General features: G+C 42.3%; 1 protein-coding gene across 1 annotated transcript in view; it reads right to left on the reverse strand.

Annotated features, from left to right (window-relative positions):
- The window catches only part of LOC121269854 (lactase-like protein), a 39,396-nt gene that overhangs the window by 12,416 nt on the left and 10,483 nt on the right, over positions 1 to 16,497 (reverse strand). Inside the window, exons 5-9 of the mRNA XM_041174892.1 lie at positions 16,343 to 16,471; positions 13,493 to 13,588; positions 9,904 to 9,958; positions 8,998 to 9,159; positions 1,376 to 1,650 (exon numbers count right to left, since the gene is read on the reverse strand). Of these exons, the coding sequence (XP_041030826.1) occupies positions 1,376 to 1,650; positions 8,998 to 9,159; positions 9,904 to 9,958; positions 13,493 to 13,588; positions 16,343 to 16,471 (717 nt within the window). The remainder of the gene's footprint in view (positions 1 to 1,375; positions 1,651 to 8,997; positions 9,160 to 9,903; positions 9,959 to 13,492; positions 13,589 to 16,342; positions 16,472 to 16,497) is intronic.

Raw genomic sequence — 16,497 nt, forward strand, 5'->3', positions numbered from 1 at the left:
ACCTTAAATCTATGCCTGCTGGTTATTGACCCCTCCACTAAGGGGAAAAGTTTCTTCCTATCTACCCTAACTATGCCCCCTCATAATTTTGTACACCTCAGTCAGGTCCCCCTCAGCTTTCTCTGCTCTAAGGAAAACAACCCCAGCCTATCCAGTCTCACTTCATAGCTGAAATGCTCTATCCCAGGCAACATCCTGGTGCATCTCCTCTGCACCCTCTTTAGTGCAATTACATCCTTCCTATAGTGTGGCGACCAGAACTGCACACACTACTCCAGATGTGGCCTAACTAACGTTTTATACTACTCCAGATGTGGCCTAACGTTTTATACAGCTCCATCATTACCTCCCTGCTCTTGTATTCAATGCCTCAACTAATAAAGGCAAGTATCCCATATGCCTTCTTAACCACCTTATCTACCTGTCCTGCACTGGACTACACCACTGGACACAGGCTTCCAGTCAGAAAAACAACCTTCGACCATTGCCCTCGGCCTCCTGCCACCAAGCCAATTTTGGATCCAATTTGCCAAATTGCCCTGGATCCCATGAGCTCTTACCTTCTTGACCAGTCACCTATGTGAGACCTTGTCAAAAGCCTTACTGAAGTCCATGTAGACTACATCAACTGCACTACCCTCATTTGCACACCTAGTCACCTTGAAAAATTCAATCAAATCTGTTAAACATGATCTCCACCTGACAAAGCCATGCTGACTATCCTTGATTAATCCTTGCCTCTCCAAGTGGAGATTAATTCTGTCCATCAGAATTTTTTCCAAAAGTTTCCCTACCACTGATGTTAGACTTACTGGCCTATAGTTCCCTGGTTTATCCCTACCACCCTTCTTGAATAATGGGGGATGTGAGGAAAAATCTTTTTACGCAGAGGGTGGTAATGGTCTGGAACGCGCTGCCTGGGAGGGTGGTGGAGGCGGGTTGCCTCACATCCTTTAAAAAGTACCTGGATAAGCACTTGGTACGTCATAACATTCAAGGCTATGGGCCAAGCGCTGGTAAATGGGATTAGGTAGATAGGTCAGGTGTTTCACACGTGTCAGTGCAGACTCGATGGGCTGAAGGGCCCCTTCTGCACTGTGTGATTCTGTGATTATGAGAGGTGTTATTCCAAAAGCCCCACACATTAACTCTTACAAACACTACAGCTTTCAAAAGGGAATTGGATGAGCGCCTGAAGTGAAAAAACGTGCAGGGTTGCAGAGAAAGGGTGCAGAACCGGCTGAGATGCTCTTGCAGAGAGCTTCAGGATGGCTTGAGGTTGTGAAAGACACTTTATAAATGCAAGGCATTTTTTATAACTGCAAAGGAAACAACATATTAATTAATTACATATCTTTAATTTTAAAGTAAATACCTTGATATAATTCAGAATCCTCCTGAAACCCCAAGGTACAGAGTATAGCCACTCTGAACCTGGGTCTGGCCACCGTGGGTCAACAAGTTCTGCCAAGTCCCGGTCTGTGTAATAACTTGGTCCCTTGCTGTAATGGTAGTTCCTGTGAGTGATGTAGCGTGTTGTGAAGTGACCCAGCCCAAAGAAGTCAGCTGTGCCTTTGATGAAGTGTTTCTCTTGTGGAGTGAAAGCAGGCAACCTGGAGCTACCCAGGCCTTCCTGCGAGCTCTTTCTACCTGTTAATATAGCAAACAGCAAGGTAGATCAAATTCAGGTACAAAGATTACACATCTTGAAAAGAGAAATGCTCATATGCAGAGCAGAGATCCTAAGAGTCCAAGATCTTGAACGGGTCCAATTTTGTTCTGGATTGCCTCTGATAGTGATATGAAATGCATTGCCCTCATAAAAATACAGCTTTACCTGCCTCAGATTCAATTAAGATCCATGCCTGCACTCACATAACTTACATGCATACGAACAGTTTGGAAAGAAGCTGCAGGAAGAAATCTGAAAGTAAAATGGAAGTTTGAATATTTGTACAAGATACATGGTACACTCGTGCCTTCCTCACTAATAATTCATGGAAAGTTAATAAATGCAAGGCCTTCCTATTTGTATGCAATCCTATGCTGGGACTTGATTATAGAACACTTTATCTTTCTGCAACCAACATGTTTGGAATTCTACTCTAACGCATGTTTGCATTTTTCTTTTGCTTTTATGAAGTCATTGCACTGATGCGTGCAGAATCTGATCATGGGGAGCTTTGGGGAAAATGCCCTCAAGTTGCCACCCATTATACATGTTTATAATTGCCCACACAGTGAGTCCCATTCCTCGGTTCTGCTGCTATGCAGAGGTAAACACAGGCTCATCCACAACATTGGGGGAGTCCCTGGAGTTATATCACCTGTCTGGCTTGTGACACACACAAACGTGAAGGGGGAATCAAATGAATACTCTAAAACAACCGCCTTTTCATAATTAATATGAGAAAACTAAATGTATTTTGTAACATGAAATGCTGGAAAAACTCTGGCAGCATCTGTGGGGGGAGAAACAGAGTTAAAGTTTCAAGTCCAATATGACTTCAGAACTGTTCAGAAGAAGTCATATTGGACTTGAAACATAACTCTGTTTCTCTCTCCACAGATACTGCCAGACCTGCTGAGCTGTTCCAGCATTTCCTGTTTTTATTTCAGATTTCCAGCTTCCACAGTATTTTGCTTTTACATTCTGTAACATGTTTGTTAATGGTATTTTAGATCCCTAAATAATCCATCAGAAAGCCAGAATTCTAGACCTCAGTAATAAAAAGAGAAAATGCTGGAAATATTCAAGGGTCAAACAGCATCTCTGAAGAGGGTGTTACAACCAGATGAGGAAGGGTTGAATAGCTCCCCTCTTTGCCCTCTCTTCATTTGATTGCAACAAGTGTTTTTCTGTTTGAAAAGGTTATACTTGTCAATTCAGTGAGTATTTAATTGTCTACGCATTGTGATCATAAAATAACCAGTGGGACAGATTTTCTTGAGTTTAACAAAGGAAGACGGGAGCGCAAGAAGAGGACCCTGGGACAGACAGTCAGCAGTACCTAGAGGAGAGCAGAAGAGCTATAAAAACAGTGCGAGAAGAGGCGAGAGTTTGAGAGCAGAAGTGACTGAGGGAGTTTGGTGAGGAGGTGCTCCTTCCCTTTTCTACCTTTCCTCAGAAAGAAGAGCAGCGGCCTTAGTAAGTAGGATCTGGTGAGTGAATATTGGTGCAGTATTTTTAAACAAGTAGCTATACTTGGATTTAAGTGAGAAGTGCTAGGAATATTGGAAATTTAGAGCCAATATAATAAAGTAATATAAATTATCCAAAGGAAACGTTAAGGTAAGGGAAGTAGAGTTAAGACATTGCAGGGCAGCTCAGTGGAGTGGAATGCGTGTCGTGTAATATGTGCGAAGTCATGGACACTACCGGTGTCCTAGACGACCACATGTAGGAAGTGCTGCCAGCTGCAGAAACTTGGGCTCATACCAGGATGGTATGTTGCCTCCCTGGTGCCAGGGTCAAGGATGTCACAGAGCGGCTGCAGGACATTCTTCTGGAGGAGGGTGAACAGCCAGAGCTCATGGTCCACATTGGTACCAATGACTTAGGGAGGAAGGAGGATGTGGTCCTACAATCAGAATTTAGGGAGCTAGGTAGAAAATTAGCAAGCAGGAACTCAAATGTGGTAATCTCCATGGCACTCACAGTGCTACGTGCCAGTCAGAATAGAAATAGGAGAATAAGGCAGATGAATGCATGGCTGGCAAGATGGTGCAGGAGGGAGGGCTTTAGATTCCTGGGACACTGGGACTGGTTCTGGGGGAGATGGCACTTGTACAAGCCGGATGGGTTACACCTGAACAGAGCTGGGACTGATTTCCTTGCGGGGCGTTTTGCTAGTGCTGTTGGGAGGGCTTTAATCTAACTTGGCAAGGGTGTGGAAACCAAGAGAAAATATTAGTCTGGGAAGAGTGTCCTGCGGTCAGTTCTTGTTGAAAATAACAAGAGTGACATCACAAGACAGCACAAGAGAGCAGCGGAGAGATCAGAACCAGCACAAGTGTGGGGAAGCTTCAAAAAGTGATGTCAGCACAAAGGTGAGAGCTGATTGGTGAGTAGTGGGTAAGTGTTTTTCTCCAATTTTTTTCTCCAGTTTTTCTCTAGTTTAAAATAGATTAAGCTAAGGAAAGGTAAGAGTTCTGGTTTTTATTTAAAGTACATAAATAATTTAACATTTTTTTGCTGTATTTAATTTAAAACAAGGGTTTTTTTTCAGCTAGAGACATGGCAGGGCAGCTCAGTTCAGTCCTGTGTTATGTACCGCCTGCAAAATGTGGGAAGTCTTAGACGCTCCTTGTGCTCTGACTGACCACGTGTGCAGGAAGTGCCATCAACTGCAACAACTTGAGCTCCGAGTTTCAGAGCTTGAGCAGTAGCTGGAAGCACTAAGGTGCATCCGCGAGGCTGAGAGTTTCGTGGATAGCACGTTTTTAGACTTGGTCACCTCACAGCTTACGGAAGTGCAGACAGAGAGGGAATGGGTGACCATCAGTCAGAAGAAAGGTGTCAGGCAGGTAGTCAGGAAATCCCCAGGGTGCATCTCGCTTGAGAATTGTTTTTCTGTGTTGGAAAACAGTGAGAGTGACGGTTCTTCAGGGAGTGCAGCCACGCTCATGGCATTGAGTGGCTCAGCTGCACAGTGGGGGATGGAAAAAGAGGGGAAGAGCAATAGTGGTAGGAGACTCAATAGTAAGGGGTACAGACAGGCCTTCCTACGGCCATAGACATGACTCCAGGAGGGTATGTTGCCTCCCTGGTGCCAGGGTCAAGGATGTCACTGAGCAGCTGCAGGGACATTCTAAAGAGGGAGGTCAAACAGACAAAGATCGTGGTACATTTCGGTAGCAATGACATAGGTAGAAAGAGGGATGAGGTCCTGCAAGCAGAATTTAGGGAGCTAGGTAGCAGATTAAAAAACAGGACCTCAAGGGTAGTAATCTCTGGATTAGTTCTGGTGCCACACACTATTAAGTATAGAAATAGGAGATTGGTCCAGATGAATGCGTGGCTGGAGAGATGGTGCAGGAAGGAGGGCTTTAGATTTCTGAGACATTGGGACTATTTCTGGGGGCGGTGGGACCTGTACAAGGCAGACGGCTTGCAAATGAACCGGAATGACACCAACATCCTTGCAGGGAGGTTTGCTAATGTTGTTGGGGAGGGTTTAAACTAACTTGGCAGGGGGATGGGATCCTGAGAAGAGGTTCAGCAGGGGGAGATGCACAGCCAAAATTAGAAGAGAGAGCAAGTGAGTCTGGAAGGCATAGAAATTGTAGGCCAGTTAAGACACAAGGGAGTTTGGCAAGGTTGGATGGTATTTATTTTAATGCAAGGAGTCTGACGAATAAGGCAGATGAGTTGAGGGCACAAATTAACACATGGAAGTATGATGTCATTGCTGTCACAGAAACATAGTTGAGAGAGGGGCAGGATTGGCAGCTCAATATTCCAGAATATAGGGTCTTCAGGCGAGACAGGGAAGGAGGTAAAAGAGGAAGGGGTAGCGCAATATTGATCAAGGAATCAATTACAGCAGTAAGGAGGAATGACACCTTAGAAGGCACCTTAGAATGACACCTTAGAAGCCATATGGGTAGAATTTAAAAACAAAAAAGGAGCAATCACATTGCTGGGAGTGTACTTTTGGCTCCCAAACAGTCAGAGAGAAATAGAAGAACAGATATGTAGGCAAATTTCAGAGAAGTGTAAAAATAATAGGGTAGTAATAGTGGGGGAATTCAACTTCCCCAACATTAACTGGGTTAGTCATAGTGTGATAGGTTTAGAGGGAGCGGAATTCTTAAAATGCATCCAGGAGAGCTTTCTAATTCAGTATGTAGAAGATCCTAAAAGAGAAGAGATGATCCTGGACTTAATTTTAGGGAATGTAGCTGGGCAAGTGGTAGAGGTATCAGTGGGGGAACATTTTGATAGTGATCATAACTACGGTAGATTCAAAGCTGTTATGACATGCTGCTGCACAGGCTGCTCAGTAAGATCAGAGCCCATGGTGTTAAGAGCAAGGTACTAACATGGATAGAAGATTGGCTGTCTGGTAGGAGGCACAGAGTGGGGATAAGGGGGTCCTTCTCAGGATAGCGGCCGGTGACTAGTGGAGTTCCGCAGGGGTCAGTTTTGGGACCACAACTTTTCACTTTATACATTAATGATCTAGATGAAGGAACTGAGGGCATCCTGGCTAAGTTTGCAGATGATACAAAGATAGGTGGAGGGACAGGGAGTATTGAGGAGGCGGGGAGGCTGCAGAAGGATTTGGACAGGTTAGGAGAATGGGCAAAGAAGTGACAGATGGAATACAACGTGGGGAAGTGTGAGGTCATGCGCTTTGGTAGGAAGAATAGAGGCATAGATTATTTTCTAAATGGGGAGAGCATTCAGAAATCTGGAGTGCAAAGGGATTTGGATGGGGCAAGAATGGAGCTGGGCCAGATAGACTGGAATGAAGGTTGGCAGGAAAAACTGAACAATGGACTATCTTCAAAAAAGAATTGGTCGAGCACAGTCAAGGTATATTCCATCAAGATGGAAAAGCAGGACAAACAAATCCAGAGCTGCCTGGATGGAAAAGGAGATAGAAATTAAGATACAAAAGAAAAAGTGTACTTATGACAGGTGTCAGGTAGAAAATACAATTGAGAACCAAGAGGAATACAGAAGGTTCAGAGGAGAGGTGAAAAAGCATATTAGAGAAGGGAAGAGGGATTATGGGAAAAGACTAGCAGTCAACATAAAAGGGAATCCCAAAGCCTTCTATAAGCATATAAATAGTAAAAGGGTGGTAAAAGGAGAAGTAGGGCTGATTAGGGACCTAAAAGAGAACTTACACATGGACGAAGGGGCCATAGCTGAGGTATTAAATGAATACTTTGCGTCCGTCTTTACCAAAGAGGTAGATGCTACCCAGGCCATGGTGACAGATGAAGAAACTCTGTCACTGGAAGGGTTCACAATTGATAAGGAGGAAGTGTTGAATAGACTGTCGGTACTTAAAGTTGACAAGGCGCCAGGACTGGATGAAATGTATCCAAGGATGTTGAAGGGAGTGAGAGTAGAAATTGCAGGGGCACTGACTATAATTTTTCAGTCATCCCTAGACACAGGGGAGGTGCCAGAGGACTGGAGAATTGCAATCATTATGCCCTTGTTCAAAAAAGATTGTAAGGATAAGCACAGCAATTACAGACCAGTCAGTTTAACTTCACTGGTGGGCAAGATTCTAGAAACAATTATTTGGGATAGCATTAGTAGTCACACGGAAAAATATGGGTTGATAAGGAAGAGCCAGCATGGATTCCTAAAAGGTAAATCATGTTTAACTAACTTGCTGGGATTTTTTGAAGAGGTAACAGAAAAGGTTGATGAGGGTAATGCTGTTGATGTGGTGTACATGGACTTTCAAAAGGTATTTGATACAGTGCCACACAACAGACTTGTGAGAAAAGTTATTGCTCATGGAATAAAAGGGACAGTAGCAATATGGATACAAACTTGGCTAAAAAATAGGAAGCAGAGAGTAATTGCATTCAAAGGGGAAAATATATATAAAGGAGAGAAGGCTGTGTGTAAGGGCAGGTATTTTAAGATCTAACACAAGTGTGAAAATCCTCCAACCTCTAAGCCTCAAGCTGCTGTCTACAAAGAACTGAAGTTAAGAAAACTCACTTTGAATTCAACTGTTCAGGGTATCATGTTACTTTGCCTGGGTCTTTTGAAATCTTTGTGTTTTACTGTTGCCTTAACGGAGGTGTAATTGAGAGTTAGATTAATCAGGGAAGACAGGAGTTATCATAGTAGTAATTTGTATGTGCTTAAACTTATTTTATTAATAAATGTTTGTTTTAGTTTTGTAAAAACCCTCTAAGACTCGGTGGACTTATTACTGAATTTAAGGCACACATCTCAAAATATATATACAACTTGCAAAACAGTTGTGGCAGTTGTTTCAAGTTTCCCTTTGGGATTTGAGCAGTTCAGCATTTACCATCAGCTGTGCCATATCAAAATCTTCATGACAAGGGAAACAGAGCTAACAGCCAGGATTTTCCCCTCGGCGATTTGGGGGCGGGGCCCGCTCGCCGAGGGGAAAATGACGTGGGATGACGTTGGGAGGAATCCCTGACGTCATCCCAGTCCCTTTAAATTTTTAGGAAGGCGGGTGGACAGTAAAATCAGCTGTCCGCATGCCGACCTGTCAGTGGCCAATTGAGGCCATTGACAGGCTAGTTAAGATAATTAAAGACCTGCCCGTCCAACCTTAAGGCTGGTGGACAGGCCAGGAGCCCCAGCGGGCTCCAGATTATTCATGAAACTTCATCCACTGGCGGGATAAAGTTTCATGTCCTTTTTAAAAAAAGTAATAAATTTTAAGTGCTTATTGTTAACATGTCCCATCTCGTGTGACATTGTCACATGAGGGGGACATGTTAATAATTTTAATATTTTTTTATTTTTAGAGTTTACTTACCTCTCACAAATCTCCCTGAGACAGGACTTTGCCTCAGGGAGCAGTGCGCTGAATGCACTTTGACATTTGGGGATTCCCTCTCCCCCGGAACAGGAAGTGCATAGCGCTTCCCGTTGGGCAGACTGCTGAGGCCCGCCCACTCGAGCCCCGTTTTTGTGGCGAGGGTCGGTTGTCCGCCCGCCGCTGAGCCAGTGGGGCCCGCACGCCATCCGAGGCCAAAATTCTGCCCAACATTTCCGAAGACTGATTCTGATGATAAGTCATCAATCTGAAACGTTAACTCTGTTTCTCTCTCCATGGATGCTTCCCTGACCTGCTGAATATTTCCAGCATTCTGTTTTTACTTTACATTTCCAGCATTTGGGGTATTTCGTTTTTGTTAATTTGATCCCAGCATCTGTTTAATCTGTGCTTTTGAGTCTCATCATCGCAGGTTAACTTGGTATGCAGTCAGTGTATGTGTGTGCCCACAATATTCCCTCCCATTATTTACACTTACCAATGCAGTCTTTCATAACTTGAGGGTAGTCCCCATTGAAAATAGGGTTGGCAAACCAGCCTAGATAAAACTGGATGTATCGCTCAGCAGCCTCGATATCCTTTTGACTTGTAATGTCGACTGGCTCTCCCCATTCACTTGTGATAGAAATACTCACCAGTCCTTTCATATTAAAAGAATATTTAATAAGTTAAGAGTACCACACGAACCTTATCTCAATTAGAATGTGCATGTGTCAGCTTTATTTTTTTAAATCTCTGTGACTGGTACATCTCTATAATGCAGTATGTTACTTTATAGAAAGATAGACCACAGAAGGTGGCTATTTGGCCCATCATACCTTTGCTGGCTCTTTGAAAGAGCTTTCCAATTAGTCCCACTCCCCCTGCTCTTTCCTCTTAGCCTTGCATGTTACCTTTTCAACTACTCATTCAATTTCCTTTTGAAATTTACTATTAAATCTGCTTCCACCAGACTTTTACATTGCACATTCCAGATCAAATTCCTTCTAGTTCTTTTGCCAATTGCCTCAAATCTAAGTGCTCTGGTTACTGACCCTTTTGCCAGTGGAGGCAGTTTCTCTATTTACTCTATCTAAACCCTCCATAATTTCGAACTCCTCTTTTAAAAACTTCCCTTAACCCCCTCTGCTCTCAGGAGAACAACCCAAACTTCTGCTGTGGCTCCACATTACTGAAATCCCTCATCCCTGATCTAACTGAAATAAGACAAGACATGTTGGAGGTGAATGGCCATCATAGATACTACCAATCCATGACTTTATATTTATGCAGAACACAATATGTTTATTTATATTTATACAGTATATATTACTTCAATTGAGTCCTGTGATATATGTTTGCTTTTTGTTTGATTCTGTTCAGTCTTAACTGATAACTCAAATACCTTTTTGGTGACTGCGCCAGAGCCTGTCATATGCGTGCCAAGCCTTTGCGTGAGCCTGTGAAACAGAAGCCAAGACCTATAGTGTTAATGAGATTATGGTTTGTTCGTAATTTCCTCCCACACAATCATAGAGTCATAGAGGTCTACAGTACAGAAAAAGGCCTTTTGGCCCATCGAGTCTGCAACAAGCACCTAACTATTCTAATCCCATTTTCCAGCAGTAGTCCCATTGCCTTGTATGGCATGGCATCGCAAGTCCACATCCATATATTTCTAAAATGTTATGAGGGTTTCTGCCTCCACTACCCTTTCAGGCAATGAGTTCCAGATTACTACCACCCTCTGGGTGAAAAAATTCTTCCTCACATCCCCTCTAAACCTCCTGTCCTTTACCTTAAATCTATGACCCCTGGTTATTGATCCCTCCACCAAGGGGGAAAAGTTCCTTCCTGTCTACCCTATCTATGTCCCTCATGATTGTATACACCTTAATCATGTCCCCCCTCAATCTCCTCTGCTCCAGAGAAAATAAGCCCAGTCTATCCAATCTCTCCTCATAACTAAAACTCTCCAGCCTGGGCAACATCCTGGTAAATCGCCACTGAAATCACATCTTTCCTATAATGCGGATTACAGAACTGCGTGCAATACTCTAGCTATGGCCTAACCAGTGTTTTATACAGTTCCAGCATAACCTCCCTGCTCTTATATTCTATGCCTTGGCTAATGAAGGCAAGTATCCCATATACCTTCTTTACCATCTTATCTACCTGTCCCGCTACCTTAAGAGACCAGTGGACTTGCTCACCAAGGTCCCTCTGATCCTTGGTACTTCCCATTCATCGTGTATTCCCATGCCTTGTTTGTCCTGCCCAAGTGCATCACCTCACACTTATCTGGATTAAATTCCATTTGCCATTGATCAGCCCATCTAACCAGCCCGTCTATATCCTCCTGTAATCTAAGGCTATCCTCCTCACTACTTACCACCCCACCAATTTTCGTGTCATCTGCGAACTTACTGATCAACCCTCCTACATTCAAATCTAAATCATTTATATATACCATAAACAGCAAGGGACCCAACATCAATTCCTGTGGAACCCCACTGGACACAGACATCCAGTCACAAAAACACCCCTCGACCATCGCCTTCTGCTTCCTGCCACTCAGCCAATTCTGAATCTAATTTGCCAAATTGCCTTGGATCCCATGGGCTCTCACCTTCGTTATCAGTCCCCCTTGCAGGTCCTTATCAAAAGCCTTGCTGAAGTCCAAGTAGACCATATCAAATGCATTGCCCTCATCTATACACCTGGTCACTTCTTCGAAAAATTCAAATTGGTCAGACATGACTTGCCCTTAAAAAATCCATGCTGATTAACCCCACGTCTCCAAATGTAGATTAATTCTGTCCCTCAGAATTGCTTCCAATAGTTTTCCCACCACTGAGGTTAGACTGACTGGCCTGTAGTTCCCTGGTTTATCCCTCCTCCCTTCATGAATAACAGTACCACATTGGCCGTCATCTGGTCCCCTGGCACCTCTCCTGTGAGGAATTGAAAATTATTGCCAGCATGCCTGCTATCTCCTCCCTTGCCTCACTCAACAGCCTGGGATATATTTCATCTGGGCCTGGAGATTTATCTACTTTAAAGCCTGCCAGATTACTTAGAACTTCCTCCCTTTCTATGCTAATTTCTTTAATTATATCATAGTCCTTCTGCCTGATTTCGATACCCACGTCGTCCCTCTCACTTGTGAACACCGACACAAAGTATTCATTTAGAACCCTACCTACATCTTCTGGCTCCACACACAAATTACCACTATGGTCCTTAATGGACCCTACTCTTTCCCTAATTATCCTCTTACTCTTAATGTATTTGTAAAATAACTTTGGATTTTCCTTTATTTTACATGCCAATGTTTTTTCATGCCCCTTTTTGATCTCCTAATTTCCTTTTTAAGTTCCCCCCTACACATTCTATACTCCTCTAGGGTTTCCACTGTTTTGAGCCCTTGGTATCTGCCATAAGCCTCCCTTTATCTCTTTATCCAATCCTGTATATCCCTAGACATCCAGGGTTCTCTGGATTTGTTGATCCCACCCTTTATCTTTACTGGAATATGTTGACCTGTACTCTCCCTATTTCCTTCTTGAATGAGTCCCACTGCTCTGCGCAGATTTACCTAAAAGTAGCTGCTCCCAATCCACTCTAGCTAAATCATATCTGATCCTATTAAAATCGGCCTTCTCTCAATTTAGAACTCTGATTTCTGGCCCATCCTTGGCATTTTCCATAACAACCTTGAATCTAATGGAGCTATGATCACTATCTGCAAAATGCTCCCCCACTGATACCTCTACCACTTGCCCAGCTACATTCCCTAAAATTAAGTCCAGGACCGCCCCCTCTCTTGTAGCATCTTCTACTTACTGGCTTAAAAAGCTCTCCTGGATGCGTTTTAAGAATTCCGCTCCCTCTAAACCTATCACACTATGACTAACCCAGTTAATGTTGGGGAAGTTGAGTTCCCCCACTATTACTACCCTATTATTTTTATACTTCTCTGAAATTCGCCTACATATCTGTTCTTCTATTTCTCTCTGACTGTTTGGGGGCCAAAAGTACACTCCCAGCAATGTGATTGCTCCTTTTTTGTTTTTAAGTTCTACCCACATGGCTTCATTTGAGGAGCCCTCTAAGGTGTCATTCCTCCTTACTGTTGTAATTGATTCCTTGATCAATATTGTGATATCCCCTCCTCTTTTACCTCCTTCCCTGTCTCGTCTGAAGACCCTATATCCTGGAATATTGAGCTGCCAATCCTGCCCCTCTCTCAACCATGCCTCTGTGACAGCAATTACATTATGCTTCCATGTGTTAATTTGTGCCCTCAACTGATCTGCCTTATTCATCAGACTCCTTACATTAACATAAATACCATCCAACCTTGCCAAACCCCCTTGTGCCTTAACTGGCCTATAATTTCTATGCCTTCCAGACTCACTTGCTCTCTCTTCTAATTTTGGCTGTGTATCTCCCCCTGCTGAACCTCCTCTCAGGATCCCATCCAGTCTTTTTGAATTTCTCAGCTCTCACCACCACCTTGATGAGCCCTGTCCAAAAACATACATCATTAAAGTTTACATATAAGCTTGGCTCAGTGGTAGCTTTCGAAACGCTGAGTTAGAGTATTGTAAGTTCGAGCCACACTACAGAAACCTGAGTACATAATCTAAGGTGACGTTTCAGTACAATTCCCAGGGGGTGCTACACTCTAAGGTGTCCTGTTTATTTGTGCAAGAGATCCCATGAACAAAACAGGGATGTTTTCCTTATGTCCTGGCCAATGTTTATCCCTCAACCACAACCAAAAACAAATGATCTTCTCATGTCTGTTGTAACTTGCTGTGCCCAAATTGTGTGGGCATTTGCCTACATAACAATAGTGACTATACTTCATTGGCTGTGAGGCACTGTAGGACGCCTTGAGAACATGAAAGGTTCTGTACACAAGCAAATTCTTTCTTATTTCAATGAATTATGCATTTTTTGTTATTGAGAAAAGGGAAAGTTCTTACCTTAATGATGTTATGTGCTGCCCTGTAAGCTCCTGTTCCTTTCAGCTTTAACCCTGGTGCATGCTCTCCCACCTCATATCCCTCCACAGCTGTGGACTATAATTAAAATACAATATTTCATTATCAAAAGGAATCAGTTCATACATATCTTCAGTAATGATACTGTCCTATGAAACCTCTCATGAGTTGTGATCATACAAACATAAAAATTAGGAGCAGGAGTAGACCACTCAGCCCCTCGAGCCTGCTCTGCCATTCAATAAGATCATGGCTGATCTGATTGAATCCTACTTATGTTCCATGTTGGATCTTAAGAGTGTTGTCAGCATACTGGTTAGAGCCAGGATGCTTCTCAAACACAGACTTCCCAACCTCACTTCTGCCGGTCAGTTGGAGGAAGGGGCAAGTGGACATTAGGGGAAGAAAAATAGGAATTCTCTACCATTCTCAGCTAAGGCTAATTGGTGCATATCTCTCCTCTGCAAATCAGGAATATCATAAGCAGGATATCTGCCTGTCATGAACTGGAGAATGACAAATGGTGATGGCAGGAGTAATCCAAAGAGAAAGTGGAAATTATGTACTCAACACAGTTTTTTTAAATTCCAGACATTATTCCCAGGTATCTGGAACCAGAACAAGCATAAACCTCATGCCTCCTGATCGACTCAGGAAGATCCTAGGTTAGTTGTGATGTCTCCCATGCTGTGATGTGACAAGAAACCTTCTGGCAGCTCTAGACCAGCCATAACTATGAAACATCAAGTTGGTAGGTTTGTCTGCCACAATAGGAGTCAAGATACTCCCTAATGATGAGGCAGCAGGATTCTTGAGTTCCTGCCAGCATTTAGCACCAAGTGGGTTATTTGTGCCAAAAATAGTTACATCTCCGATAGTTGATCATTTGAGTGCCCAAGGGCTCCATGGCTATTTAAGTGCATATCACAGAGCATCGCATGCTTCAAATTAAACTTGTACCTCTGTTAATATGCAAATATCTCAATCTGCCTGTCCTTGCAGTTTTTGGTGCCTTGACCTAGGATTTATCCACCAATGAAGCAACAGTGCCAAGACCAACCCTTTCTAAATATCCCTGCTGGACAGAATTCATACAGGACAAAACCAGTTTAACAAGGAATACAACAGCCCATAGACTGCAGTCAGATATAGAATATGACGTGTAGTTATTAAGTTAAGGGGATTTGTTATTTCATTTATTTATGAAACAATTCGCATAAGATTCAATAAACTTTCAATTTTTCAGTTGTATTTTCATGCAATTCTTTATTATCTACATCCTCAATTATCATGTTACTCACAACAGATAAACCACAAACAACAGTAGATTGGCTTTAACTGAAGAAATAATTTTAAAAGTAAAATTTTAAAAAATAGTTTTTGGCCTCAAGCAATCACAATTAATATTCAATTTGAAACAATTTCAATACTCTTTAATTACTATACTTGGAAGTAATATTTAAGAGAAAGCATTGAAGTCTTTAGCTTTTTGTGGGATATTGCTGTGTGGAAAATTGCTGCCAAGTTTCCCTACAGAACAATGTCAATGCCCTTCAGTTAATGTATAATGAAGCACCTTGAGATGTTTCTGAGAGATGTGATAAGGCATGATATAAAGGGAAACATTTTCACTGTCCAAGGTGGGAATACCATAGGGCATGTTGACAATGGTGTTGCCAAACTGCCACCCTGGTTCCAAGTTTTAGAGATCTGAGACTTTGAACAATGGTTGAAATTTGACCAAATAAAAATCTGATGACGAAAGGTTAGTCAAATAAGAACTGTGATGTAATAGAGGAAGCTAAGAGCCAACTTTATGACAAACAAACTTACCTCTGGGTTTATATGCAACTGGAAGTGCAATATGGGAGACCTACCATTATTTGTAATGTGTAATAAAGTAGCTGTTCTTGGTAAAAGCTTCAATGGCTCAATAAACTTTTTATTTATTTTTAAAAAACATTAACTGTGCCAAGCTAACATTGGAATCCACAAAGCAAACACTCTTTATGTTTCTATGTTAAACTGTGCCTAGCTAGGATTGTGATACTGAAATGTTGCTTTCAGTTCTTGCTAGCCTCGGAAAACCTGAATTAACTCAATCACTCACTTTTCCAGAGCTGCTTCATCCAATTCAGTCACTGGGAGTCAAAGCCTATCACAACAGGCAATGGGCACTAGGCGAGGTACACCCAGGACGGGTTGCCAGGCCATCACAGGGCATGCACTCACACACAGATACACACACTGGGGGGAAATTGATCGTAGCCAAATCCAAAAGTAACTGCTTCTTGTATTGAGTTGGTGTTTGCAGGATAAATCAGTGAGAAAATTAGATTTCACACTAGAGCCTTAGACATGGATATAATGTTTTTCATCTTGACCAACTAAAGGGGGAGTTCCTTACCAGGACTTTAGTTTTAGGTTTGTCTTTTTAAATTCAGAAATTAAAGTAGGAAGCTGAACATAGTAATGTTAGATATGTTCATAGTCAGTTCAGAGACCAGTTTAAAGAAATATGACAGAATAACATGTCAGTTGTCACTGGAAGAAAGAAGATGGCATTGAAGGGGCAGACTTAAACAAGAAATGGATAATATCTACCTGTACTTTGCTATATAAAATGAAATTATGGTATGTTTAGAAACCCAAGAATTGAAGAGTTCCTGTACCTGAGATGTGATATGTGGTACTAAATTGCTCATCCCAAGAGTACCATAGACATAGATATAAATCTCAATCCATTATTCCTACATACAGAAAATAAATTAACTAAAATATTTAAAACTGTAATGTCTAATGTCCATTAAACCAAATCTCATTGGAACATACCCAAGGGTTATTGAAAGTAATCCAGTGTTTTACCCGGTCACCAAACTTCTCAAAACACAAGTTGGCATAATCATTGAAGAAGCTGATCAGACTGTTGTTCTGCCAGCCTCCATATCTATCTTGCAGTGCCTAAAATATCAATGATAATAGACTGT

Source organism: Carcharodon carcharias, chromosome 26, assembly GCF_017639515.1.
Source record: "Carcharodon carcharias isolate sCarCar2 chromosome 26, sCarCar2.pri, whole genome shotgun sequence".
Lineage (NCBI taxonomy): Eukaryota > Metazoa > Chordata > Chondrichthyes > Lamniformes > Lamnidae > Carcharodon > Carcharodon carcharias.